The sequence below is a fragment of the Stegostoma tigrinum genome, chromosome 38 (genome assembly GCF_030684315.1).
Source record: "Stegostoma tigrinum isolate sSteTig4 chromosome 38, sSteTig4.hap1, whole genome shotgun sequence".
NCBI classification, from domain to species: domain Eukaryota; kingdom Metazoa; phylum Chordata; class Chondrichthyes; order Orectolobiformes; family Stegostomatidae; genus Stegostoma; species Stegostoma tigrinum.
In genome coordinates this window covers 4,678,778-4,692,011 of record NC_081391.1, presented here as the reverse complement: position 1 = coordinate 4,692,011, position 13,234 = coordinate 4,678,778, and the positions used below count along the sequence as shown (strand labels likewise).

Genomic DNA, 13,234 nt, shown 5'->3' with positions numbered 1-13,234 from the left:
CTGTTATAACCCAACCAGCTTTGCCCTTGTTCCCTTGCAATTGCCCTTATTTGAGCTTAGAAGGATCGCCTCCTTCTCCAACTAACTGCTAAATACTACCATGTCATGATCACTGTTTTCTTCGGAATCTTTTCCTCTGACATCATTTATTAATCCTGACTCATCACACATCACCAGATCCAAGTCTGCCTGATCCCTGTTTGGATTCTCTTAAGTGTTTCAGGAAACAATGTCATTGCTACCGATGTAGACTACTGTGTCTCTCCCCTCTCTCTCAAAGTTCCTCTCCAGCCTTCAACTCCAGCACTTGGCAGGTGACACAGCATTCAGGGTTCCATTCAAAGCTGCTGAAATAGTACTTATCATTGCAATTATAGTGCCCCCAACTGCAACTGCATACCTGTTTCCCTCCCCCATTTCAACAGCTCCCTGTACCAGACTACCATTGTCAGTTTGCTCACTGTCCCTGCACTCTTTTCTGCGCAGTTTACCCCACTAACGCTGGGCAATTGCAAGGGTCAAGGGTCCTGAATGGTAGCCCCATAGGTCCTCATATTTGCCTCAGCCACAATCAATTACCTAGTCTGAGGGATGTTACCACCCACTGGAACAAAGTGTCCAGGTACCTATTCCTTTCCTCAACATACAGCAATGCCTGCAATCTGATTTCTAAGTCCTCAACTTGGTCCAATGTGTTCATGCTGACCCAGTTTCCCAAACAAAATTCATCCCATTTGCTTGCAATTGGCCAATATTCCTTTAAATGTTTCCTTTTCATGTATCTGTTCAAATCTTGTAACTGTATCTGCATCTATGTCTTCCTCTGGCAATTAATTCCACATGTGAACACCCTCTGTGTGAAAAAGTTTCCCCTCAGGTCCCTTTTAAATCTTTCTCCTCTCACCTTAAAAATATGCCATTCAGTTTTAAAATCCTCTAAGCTAGACCTCTGCCAATTACCTTATCTATGCCCCTCATGATTTTAATAACCTCTACAGGGCCACCTCTCAACCTCCTACGCTCCAGTGAAAAAAGTCCCAGCCTATCCAACCTCTGCTTGTAACTCAAACCCTCCAGTTCTGGTAACATTCTTGAAAATCTTTTCTGCACCCTCTCCAATTTAATAATATCCTTCCTTCCTTTAGCAGGGTAACCAGAACTATACACAGTACTCCAAAAGTTTCCTCACCAATGTCCTGTACAACTTCAACATCATGTCTCAACTCCTTTAGTCAATGGTCCGAGAAACGAAGACCAACATGCCAGACACCTTCTTTAGCACCCTCTCTACCTGTGATGCCACTTTCAAAGAACTATGTATCTGAACCTCTACGTCTTTCTATTTGAGAACACTCCCCGGGACTCTATCAGATCTATGTTAACAAATGAGATAAAAGCTATTAGGGCATTCATAAAATGATTGAAAATGCCAGTAGTAGATTAGCTAATCTACTAATTAGACTAATTGACAAAGACATAATGATAATGAATTCTTCTGTGAAAAATTCCACAATACAACTTTGTAGATAGACACTCACCTCACCACGATCATCGAGAATGGACATCCAGCCCTTCTTGAAGTTCAGGAGATCTGGCTGAATGTGGAAAAGAATAAAGATGATCTGTACTTTACTCAATTAAATGAAATTACGCAAATTATATGACCAAATATTCAACAAGTTCTTCAACAAGTGAGATTTGTTTCTGTAAAACGTAAGGCTTATTTTGGTAGTTCATTTTTCAGAGAATCTTACAGCAGGTAAGATGAGGACATTCAGCTCTTTGTACCTGTACTCTCACTTTGAAAGAGGAATTCATTTAATATTACTCCCAAGACATTAAGACAAAGATGAATTTCTTTACTCAGAGGTAGGTGAATCTTTTGAATTTTCTACCCCAAAGGACTGTGGACACTGTCATTGAGTATAGTCAAGACAGGGATCGATAGATTTCTAGATACTAATGAACAAGTGAAATGGGTTAGTACATGAGAATGATGTTAAGATAGATGATCAATTATAGTAGAGCAGGCCCAAAGGGCCGAATAGCCTATACCTGTTCCTACATTCTTGCCCTATGATGCTGCTCTTTTCCAAATGATATATCCAATTAACTTCTGAATGTCACTGTGGAATCTGCTTCCTCCACCCTTTTAGCCAATGCTGTTCAGGTCATAACTCAGTATGTTAAATATTGGGGATGGGTAATAAATGCTGGTCTTGCCAGTGAGGCCCATATTCCATGAATGATTAAAAAGAAAATCTCCCCACGTTCTCCTCGTTTATATGCCAATTCTCTTAAGTTTTTTTTGTCTCCTGATTACCAATTCCCCATCATTGGAAGCAATTTCATCTTTGTTACCCCTTGCAGTTTTGAACATTGCTACTAAATTGTCCTTAAGTCTAGGCAGGGTAATTACCAAAGTGATATCCTAGAGGTCGCAAAGAGGCAAAACTAAAGGGGAAGTTGGATTTGACTAACTGCTGGGATATTTTATTACACTAAAATTGCTATGTAATGCAATAATAGATTTGTCAATGCTGGTTCTGGACGTGGAATCAATCAGAGTTAAGCTACAAATATTGATGCAGCATAATTGGGTATAATCATAATCTTTCCAATCTGCTAACACTTAGAGAGCAGTCCCCTCCATCTATCACACCCTTCACCAGGCATAATAGAATATTTAAACTTGCTGACGCTTCCAAGGCAGTATCCCTACCATCTACAAGGGCACCAGATTCCCTCCAAGCCACAGACTGTCCTGACCTGGAAATATATTGCTGTTCCTTCACTGTCGCTAGACCAAAATCCTGGAACTCCTTCCAAAACAGCACTGTGTGTATACCTACACTAATCAGGGATGAGTAACAAATGTCAGCCCAGTCACGGATGCCCACATGCCATGAATAGAAACCTGTAACTACCAGAAGACAAAATTAAAAAAGCAGGTTTCAAACAGTGAGTGAAAAACAAAGCTCAGCTACTGGGACTTAACATTTATCAGGAGGGCCAAATAAAATGATATTCACTGCATTTTCACAAATTGCAAGAGACTTTTCCAATGTTATCAGAGATTTGAGAAATGTTAACAACAAATTACATTGCTATCAACAGGTTTAGTTCCCATCAGGAAGCACTTCAGCAAAAGGATCAATGTCCTGTGCCTCCACAAGCCCCAAACTCTCTCAACTTCAGCTGTTCTCTGACTGGCATGAAAACTCCCTTTATGGATGAAGGGATAACTCAAGGTAACAACACAGATTGTTAAAGCCACAGGTTCCTTTTTAGAGGGACAGAATTAAAAAAACAGAAGTTATATTAAACTTTAGGGAAGGAAACTTCTATCCTCACCTAGTCTGGCCTACTTGTGGCTTCAGACCCATAGCAATGTGGTTGATTCTTAACTCCTCTGGGCAATTAGGACTGTGCAATAATTGCTAGCTGGGATGCCCACACCCCATGAATGAATAAAGAAAAACTGTACTGGCTAGGCCACACTTGCAGTTCTGTGAAAATTGACTTCAACAGACTTCTAACAATCAGAGCCACTCGAGTAAGACAAAGCACACATATAAATCTTGAATACAGTGGCTGTTTATCACTACCACAATCCAGGAGCTTACTCCCAGAGGTATGTAGTCCAAGAGTGAATGTGATGACCAGTTTCGTTGCCACAGAAACTGCTGTGGAAAATGGTTGAAACCCTGACAGCTTCGATTTGAGCACATATGGTATTATAAAGGCTGAAATCAACAACATGAATGTATTAGTTCAATGACTACAGATTCAGACAATGACATGTCCATTTATCACAGTATCACAGCAATCCAGACATGCTACTGCTATCAGATTATGAACATGGCATTTTTGCCATATTTATGTATATTCATATACAGGGCTCTGTCCTCTGCACTCAGCACATGTACAAGCAATGCAGGCTTTTCAACTGAAAACTTTCAAGATGATTATTTCTTGATGCATTCTCCATGGCAATTTCTGTTGTCAGCCAAGGTTGGGCCACCTTTCCCATTTTGATTTTGTGCCAGACAGGAATGCACAATTGTTGCACTCCCTCTGTGCACTCTTTAAATGTTTGCCATTGCCTACCTGTCATCCCTTTAAATACTGTTCACCAGTTTATCATAGCTAGTTTGCACTTCATAACTAATCTCAGGATCAACATTGTTACTCTCCATCTTAATGAAGAATTGTATTGTATTGTGGTCATTCTACCCCAAAGGGCATTGCACAGTTTGAATGCCGATTATTCCTTTCTCATTACATGATACTCTGTCTGGCCTGTTCTCTTGCTGCTTCCTCAATGTATTGATCCAGCAAACCATCCTGTACAGTCTCCAGGGAGTTCTCTATGTTACCATTACTGATTTGATTTACCAAATCTATATGTAGGTTAAAGTAGATTAAAGTTCTGCCCTTTCCCTTTAGCAGTTTTGTAACTTTTAATGTCAGACTATATTTCTCAGTGAGAGCCTTTCCTTGCAATTCTTGGATGAACCTTCCTCACAAATCTTCTTTTCAATCTGAACATTGGCTCATATGTACATTCCCATGAGACGGTTCCTTCTCTCCCAGATCCTGGCACACTCCTATGTCTGTTAAGTTTTAGAGGTCTCTGAGAAACCCTTTCTCCTCAAAGCCCATCTCCATGGCACCATCAATCACATGGGCCTCATACTGAAGTAGAAATATTGTCTGGCCAACCATGAAGCTCCAGTGAAATTAGCTACCTTGGATATTTTAAAGCATAACCATTTATCGTCCAACATTCTTAACTTCTTTGATTTTTGCTATACAATCAGTGTAACCATTGTCCATGCAGATGCTGCTACCATTGTCTTTGAGTGTGAACACCACACACCTTTCTAACAAACAACCTGAGCTGCTCTTTGACCTCTAACAGCTATATCACCCAGACCTGTTGTCATGCAGACCTAAATAGATGACACAACTCACTTCATTTTACCTTAAATTAAAGATACAATCAGAAATTTAAAACCTTATGAACTATGTTCCTTCTAAACTGCACTGATGCGCAGCAGCTCAAACTGTTCACAGCACTGACTTTGGTTCTGGAAGTCACTGCTGTGCATGGGGCTTGGAGGTCCACGCAGCAGAAAAATAATTAGGGGAATACTGATCATGAACCTCATACATGCAATGTCCAAAGCTGAATTTTCCAATGCTCTCTTCGCTGGTTCTCGAGGTCCACCTTCCATAGTGGGTCAAAAATCAGTGGGCAATATTCTTACCTCTGAGTCAGGAGACTGGGTTCAAGTCAAACACCAGCATCTAGGGCCCAAAATTTAGGCCTCCACTTTCAGTGCTGTGCTGAAGAAGTGCAGTATCAGGGCTGCTTTCTGTAGTTGCTATTAAACTCACCCCCTCCCCTCACTGAACCTCGCAACTTTGTAACACAAAAGGCCTGCTAGCTGCTGACACTTCATGGATGGAACACTTATCACTGGTAAAATTCCTACCCTGTTAATAAAAGTTGATCATCTCTACTTACCCCGATCACCATGTTAGTCTGTGAATGACTGTCCCACTTCCAGCTGGGTGCACAGCATCTCCGCAACAGAAAAGCTTGGGTCAGGGTTGTAAGTCTACAAAAATGGCTGATCAAGCCAGGACACAAAACAACTGCCCATCTCTGACCCAGGGAATTAGTAGGATACAACTAGAACTCCCTATTTCCTTGTGAGAATGGTAGGACGTCCTGCTCCTGTGCTCAAATACTGTATGTGCAAGTGAAAATATCCAATAGGCACTGGCGAGATGGTCATATCATCTGCATTTTGTGCCAGCTGTGCACCGGCATAGGGAGATGATTTTTTGTGTGTTTGGCCTTCAGTTGATTTTTAGTAAATACTTAATTGTGAAGGCATATGGTAGTATCATACCTCCAGCCCAGGTCAGGGGAGGATTTGGCATTTATGTCCTGTTTATTTTCTCATATTGATTTGTCAAATTCTGTGCATTTTGAAGAGGGTTAGTGAACTGACAACAGATAAGATACAATTGTCATCTGTGGTTCAGTGGGTAGAACACTGAGAAGGTTGCAGGTTCAAGACCTCCACCAGTACAGGCTTGGACATGTTACCTAGGCTGGCCGTCCCTGGGCAGTACAAAGGTAGTGCAGCATGGTCTGATGCATCCATCTTTTGAATGGCATGTTGAACCAAAATTATGTGGAGATTAAAAAAGTCCCACAGAACGTTTCTTGAAGAAACAAGATAATGTGGTTTTCTGGTTAACATTGATAATTTAATCAACATTATAGATTATCTGGTTATAACCTTTTAGCTGTTTCTGGGAGCTTGCTATATGCAAATTAGATGCTATGTTTCCTGAATCACAACAGTGACTACACTTCAGTCACATAAAGTATTTTGGGAAGTCTTGAAGTGGTTAAAGGGATGTGGGCATCATTGATAAGGTCAACAACTGTTGCTGATCATCCTTTGAGAAGAGTTATGTATCAGCCACATTGTTGTGAATCTGAACAGAGTAAAGGTGGCATTCTTCCCTTCCTGAGGGATATTGGTGAACCAGACGGGTTTTTACAACCATCAATGATAACTGTCATGGTCACCATTTTTTACATTCTAGTTCTACAGCCTAGTTTTTACATTCCAGCTTTATTTATTATAAAGATGCAACATCCAGAACTGAATATCATTTCTCAAGGTACAGTATGACCAAGACATTCTGAAACTGAAGCCTAACATCTTGCCCTTTATATTCTCACCCTGCTAATATGAAGACCAACCTTCCATTAACATTTTTGATTTTTTTTAATACCTGCACCTAGAGGGAGCACTGCAACAGTTCACTAGATTGGTTCCTGTGAAGAGACAACTGTTCCATGAGGAGAGATTGAGCAGGCTTAGCCCAAATTCCCTACAGTTTAGAAGAATGAGATTTGATCCCACTGAAGCATATACCCTGTCAAGCATTGTAATAAATTTGTATGTGGAGAAAATCCTTCCGCGCCTGGAAATCTAGAACATCGAGTAACAGGGTTTAGGACAGAGATGAGAAGAAAGTTCTTCCCTCAATACGTTGTGAATTTTTGGAATTCTCATTGCCAGTGGTACGTGGAAGCTTAGTCACTGAGTGCATTCAAGACTGAGGGGCAAAGATTTTTGGGGACTAAGAGAATGAAAGGAAATGAGGAAAGTGCAGGAATTTGGAATTGAGTAATGTTTATTTCAAAGGGAATGGAGTGTAAAATTAGGGAAGTTTTGCTCAAACTATTATAAGGCACCAGTCAGATCATACTTGAAATACTTCAAACACTTTTGGGCCCCTTATCTAACGAAAGATATTGGCATTGGAGGCAGCCCAGAGAAGCATACTGGTTTGATCCTGGGTAAAAAGCAAGTTTCTTATGAGGAGATACTGAGTAGGTCGGCCCTGCACTCACTGCAGCTGAGGAGAATAAGTGGCAACCTTATCGAAATATTTAAGATTCTTTAGACAGCTTGACAGGATAAATGTGTAGAAGTTGTTATTCCCTGTGGGGGTTGAGTATAGGACTAGAGGATTCAATCTCAGAATAAGGGATCACTCAGTTAAGACACAGATGAGAAGTAATTTCTTCTCTCAGTGGGTGGGGAAATCTGCAGAATTCTTTACTGCAGAGGACTGTCGAGGCTGGATCGTTCAGAACATTCAAGACTGGGATTGAGATTAATTAGGGATTCAAGGGTTAAATGGAAAAGGCAGGAAAGTGGAGTTGAGAACTATCAGGTGTGAACTCATTGAATAGCAGAGCATACTCGATGGACCAAATGGCCTACTTCTGCTTCAATGTCTTGAGATCTAAAAAGATCATCTTACTGAATGAGGAGCTGGTTTGAAAGACCAAATGTTCCTATCTTCTATATTCCTATGTTGATTTGTGAGTTGTGTACATGAATCCCTTGTTTGTCCACAGTTTGGAACTTCTTGCTGTTTGGAAATTATCCCAATTTGTCTCACTTGGATTTGAAATTGACGACCTCATATTTCTCCACATTGAACTCCATCTGCCAATTTTCTGACTCACTTGAGCTATCTGACCATATTCCCATGTAACTTCCTGCTCTCAGCAGTGTAACTTACCAAGTCTCCTAGATTAGCATTTTCTGTAAATACAGATACAAACTTATCATTCCTTCGTCCAAGGTTTTCAGTTGAAATTTGATGGACTGTAACAGGTTTGTGGGGAACACTGTCACATCATGTCTATTAGGGTTTGATCACTTTATCCCAATGCTCTGTCTCCTACCTCCAATTCAGTTACACACCCATATGGCAAAGTTAAACCCAATGCTTCCAGGACTGCTCAGTTTTAGATCACCTTACAGCCTTGGTACAAATGTGGACAGAAGAAATTGATTCCAAAGCTAAGGTGAGAATGATAGCCCTTAACATTAAGAGATTTGAATGGATTCCCTACAGTGTAGAAGCAGGCCATTCGGCTCATTGACACCATACCGATTCCCTGCAGGACATCCCACCCAGACCAAACCCCCATCCCTGTAACCCCACATTTCCCATGGCTAATCCACATAGCCTGCATATCCCTGGTCACTACAGGCAATTTACCATGGCTAATCTACACAACCTGCACATCTTTGGACTGTGGGAGGAAACCAGGCCACCCGGGTGAAATATATGCAGACATGGGGAGAATGTAAAAACTCCACACAAACAGTCAATCAAGGCTGGAATCAAACCTGGGTCTATGGTGCAGTGAAGCAGCAGTGCTAACCACTGAGCCATTGGGCTACCCTTGAGACATCAAGAGGCATTAGTTAAACGTGAAGTTGAAGGAATTAAGGGGAAAGTCTCCCCTAGTTAGGAGTCATAACTAGCACATATCAATGACTTGCCCTCCATTATAAGAGCAAAAGTGGGGATGTTTGCTGATAATTATTCCATGCTCAGCACATTTTACAGCTCCTCAAATACTGAAAACATTTGTGACAACCACAGTACCATGTGGACAACATTCAGGCTTTAGCTGAAAACTGGTGGCACAACATATGTTAGACAATGCCATTCATCTATGATTAGGAAAAGTAATCACCTTTCCTGGACATTCAACAGCATTACCATCACCTATCACTGCTATCAACATCCTAGGGATTGACCAGAAACTGAAAGGGTCCAACCACATAAATATTTGTTGATATAAAGCAGATATAACATTATGCACCTTGTACCAGTTGGCATTAAGAAAAAAGAGAGGTGATCACATTGAAAAATGTAAGATCTTGATGGAAATTAACAAGGCAAATGCTGAGAGGCTTGATCCAAGAGACAGTTTAAAAATAAGAGGTCTCTCACTTAAAATGAAGATAAGATTTTCTTTCTCTCAGCATGTTGTTAATCTGTGGAATTCTCTTTCCCAGAGAGCACTGGAGGCTGAGTCATTATATATTTTCAAAGCCAAGTTAGATAGATTCATGACTAACAAAGGAGTGAAAGGGTACTGGAGGTAGACAAGGAAGTGGAGTTGGGGCCACAATCAGATGGGCCATGATTCTATCAAGTAAAGGAGATGGTACGATGGGCCAAATACACCTGCTCCTACTGTGTATGCTCATTATTTATGGATAACTTATCTTCTGACTTTTCATAGTCTGTCCACCATCTACAAGACAAAAGTCAAGAGTATAGTGGAACACTCTGATTGAGTGCAGTTTGAGCAACACTCAAGAAGCTAGAAATCATCTTGCTATGTTGTTCCCACAGGGACAATTCCAGCCATTGTCACCAAGAAGTCCCTATTATAAGACACTCATCATCCTCTGAATTATTTCGCCATTCCTTCACTGGATCAAATCCACAACAACAGTTGGGGTTCACCACATGGACTGCAGTGGTTCGTGAAGACAACCTGTCACCACTTTCTTGCAAGCAATTAGATTTAGTGACAAATGCTAGCTGAGTTGGTGAAGCCTACATCCCATGAAGAAACACATATGTGTTTACTTGCATCCTTCATCAGAAAAGGGGGATAGGGAGAGCATTCTGAAATAAATAGGGAGAGAGGGGGAGGCAGACTGAAGATGGATAGAGGAGAAGATAGTTGGAGACGAGAGTGTGGGTGGGGAGGTAGGGAGGGGATAGGTCAGTCCAGGGAGGACGGACAGGTCAAGGGGGTGGGATGAGGTTAGTAGGGAGGAAATGGAGGTGCGGCTTGAGGTGGGAATAGGTGAGAGGAAGAACAGGTTAGGCACCCAGCTCGTTCCCTCCTGCCTAACCTGTTCTTCCTCTCACCCATCCCCTCGTCCCACTTCAAGCTGCACCTCCATTTCCTCCCTACTAACCTCATCCCGCCCCCTTGACCTGACCGTCCTCCCCGGACTGACCTATCCCCTCTCTACCTCCCCACCCACTCTCTCCTCTTCACCTATCTTCTCCTCTATCCATCTTCAGTCCACCTCCCCCTCTCTCCCTATTTATTTCAGAATCCTTTCCCCATCCCCCTTTTCTGATGAAGGGTCTAGGCCCGAAATGTCAGCTTTTGTGCTCCTAAGATGTTGCTTGACCTGCTGTGTTCATCCAGACCCACACTTTGTTATCTTGGATTCTCCAGCATCTGCAGATCCCATTATCTCTATGTGTTTACTTATACTTCTTTCAACTCAGTTTAGTGTATTCATTGCTTGCAGTACAGTCTCCTTTACAGTGACAAGACCAAACACAGACTGGGTGACTGCTTCGATCTTTCACAAAAACAGAAATTGCTGGAAAGGCACAGCAGGACTGGCAGCATCTGTGAAGAGAAATCTGAGGAAGGGTCACTGAACTTTAAACTCTGATTTCTCTCCACAGATCCTCCCAGACCTGCTGAGCCTTTCTAGCAATTTCTGTTCTTGCTTCTGATTTCCAGCATCCACAGTTCTTTCAGTTTTCACCTCAGATCTGTCCATAGGAATGACCCCAACCTTCTAGTTGACTGCAATTTCAATACACCACCTTGCATTCATGCTAAAAATTTCTGTCCTGAGTCTGCTACAGTGTTCCAACAAAGCACAACACAAGCTGGAGGAACAGCAGAGCTGACGTTTCGGGCCTAGACCTGAAGAGTCTAGTCCTGAAACATCAGCTTTTCTGCGCCTGAGATGCTGCTTGGCCTGCTGTGTTCATCCAGCTCTACACCTTGTTATCTTGGATTCTCAAGCATCTGCAGTTCCTATTATTTCTGGAGGAACAGCATCTCATTTTTTCCTTAGGTATTTTACAGCCACTAGAACTCAGAGCTCTAGAAGGATCACTAGACCCAAAGCATTAACTCTGATTTCTTTCCAAATGTGCTGCCAGAACAGCTGAGAGTTTTCCAACAATGTCTGTTTATGTTTTTTATATCCAGTATCAAAAGTCTTTTCAGGATTTTTCCTTTAGAACTCAATATTGTGTTCCACAACTTCACAGTATGACCTCTGCTGCCCATTTTTCTGATATTCACCACCCTCCCCAGGCATGTCTTTTTCCTATTTGGTTAATTTTGCTCTTCACAAAGCAAGCCCATTTTGTCCATTTCACACCTAACATCTACATGACATCTGTATCACTCCTTTACCACCATTGTCACTGCCTTCGTTTTTGCTAAGAGCACCCTCACCATATGTTCCACTCCCTACTTTTTCCCCTCTGGCAACAGCATAAAAAACACAATTTTATAGTTCCAGATAAGAGCCATAGAATCCTACAGTGTGAAAGCAGGCCATGCAGCCCATCAAGCCCACATCAACCCTCTAAAGACTATCCCAACCAGACCCACATCCCTGATATCGTGATTTTCCCATGGTTGATCCACCTAACCTGCTCATCTTTGGACTATGGGAGGAAACCCACACAGACACAGCGAGAATGTGCAGACTCCACACAGACAGTCACCCAAGTTTGGAATTGAACCTGGGGTCCCTGGTGCTGTGAGGCAGCAGAGCTAAATACTGAGCCACCATGTTGCTCAAGTCATACTGGACTTGACACATTAACTCTGTTTCTCTTTCTAAAGGTGCTTCCAGACATGCTGAATATTTCCAGGACTTTCTATTTTATTTCTCCAGCAATTCCTATTTTTATTTCAAATAAGACCCTAATTTGCAATAGTTAGATTTAGCTGGGTGAGGGTATTTATTAAGGAATACAGAGCTGAAGTGGCAGATGCAGTTAAGATATGCATTTCAATACAAGATAGACTGAGAGGGAGAGTAGACTTGAGGGACAAAATTGCCTCCTCCTGTTTTGGTGTTCCTAAACAACCAGTCTATACCAGTGAAGCAACAGCAAAAGAATGGTTAATGCACTATCCCCTTTTCACATCACTAGGACTCTGAGGATGAGCCAGGATGATATTCAGTGGGTGGATGTGCTTCAAGCAAAGCATTACTCGTTTGCTTGTAAGATATGTGTGGGTCTGACAAATGAAACCACATGACGTTTAATCCCACTCCAACATACTTCTGCTGAAAACTGGCCAATCTCAAAAATTCTTTCTTTAGGCAGACACAAGTGCTGTCTCAGTGAGTCACGTTCTGGCTGAGGTGGGGGAGGGGAAGGAATGGAAATCAGCAGGTAAAAAGTCTCAAGAGAAACAGCACCGTGCATTAGAACACTGCCTCATCATGTCTAGATTCCCAACCTAGTAAGACTGCCCTTAAATTGCCAGGCATGATAGTTTAAACTGGTGTGAGCTCATTGTGCGAGCAACACCTACCACAAAAACTCACAGTGGCGTTTTACAAATTCCTTCTTTAAAAATTCTGTTTTCATTGAACAGTTTCAATTTTTTCAATAATTGAGGTATTGGAATTGTCGGTGCAGAAGGTAATCAAGGTATTGGAAATGTCGTACAAAATGCACCACAAACAGATTGGAACAGCAGCAAGAAATACTTAAAGCAATGATTAATAGAGCCCAGAATGAACATTCCCCACTTGTAAGGCAAAGACAAAATAATCAGTAATGGAACACCACGAATAAATGAAGGGTTAAGGGCAATACTGAAACTAAAGAACAATGCATACACTAAGAACATAAACAAAAAAGAAACACAACCAGGAATACATTAAGGAGGTAAACATCCATAATCCACAAAGGACCCACAGGAATCTCACTACATTGCAGAGAGACTCTGGTTAAATAACAAGAGAAGGCTCCACTGCACTCCAACAAGGCTCTGTGAAGGTTCACAACTGATGCAGGGCCT

General features: G+C 41.7%; 1 protein-coding gene across 6 annotated transcripts in view; it reads right to left on the bottom strand.

Annotated features, from left to right (window-relative positions):
- Positions 1 to 13,234, bottom strand: part of triobpb (TRIO and F-actin binding protein b) — a 285,020-nt gene that overhangs the window by 71,789 nt on the left and 199,997 nt on the right. For all 6 annotated transcript variants that reach the window (XM_059640825.1, XM_059640826.1, XM_059640828.1 and 3 more), the window contains one exon: positions 1,539 to 1,595. In XM_059640825.1, the coding sequence (XP_059496808.1) occupies positions 1,539 to 1,595 (57 nt within the window). The remainder of the gene's footprint in view (positions 1 to 1,538; positions 1,596 to 13,234) is intronic.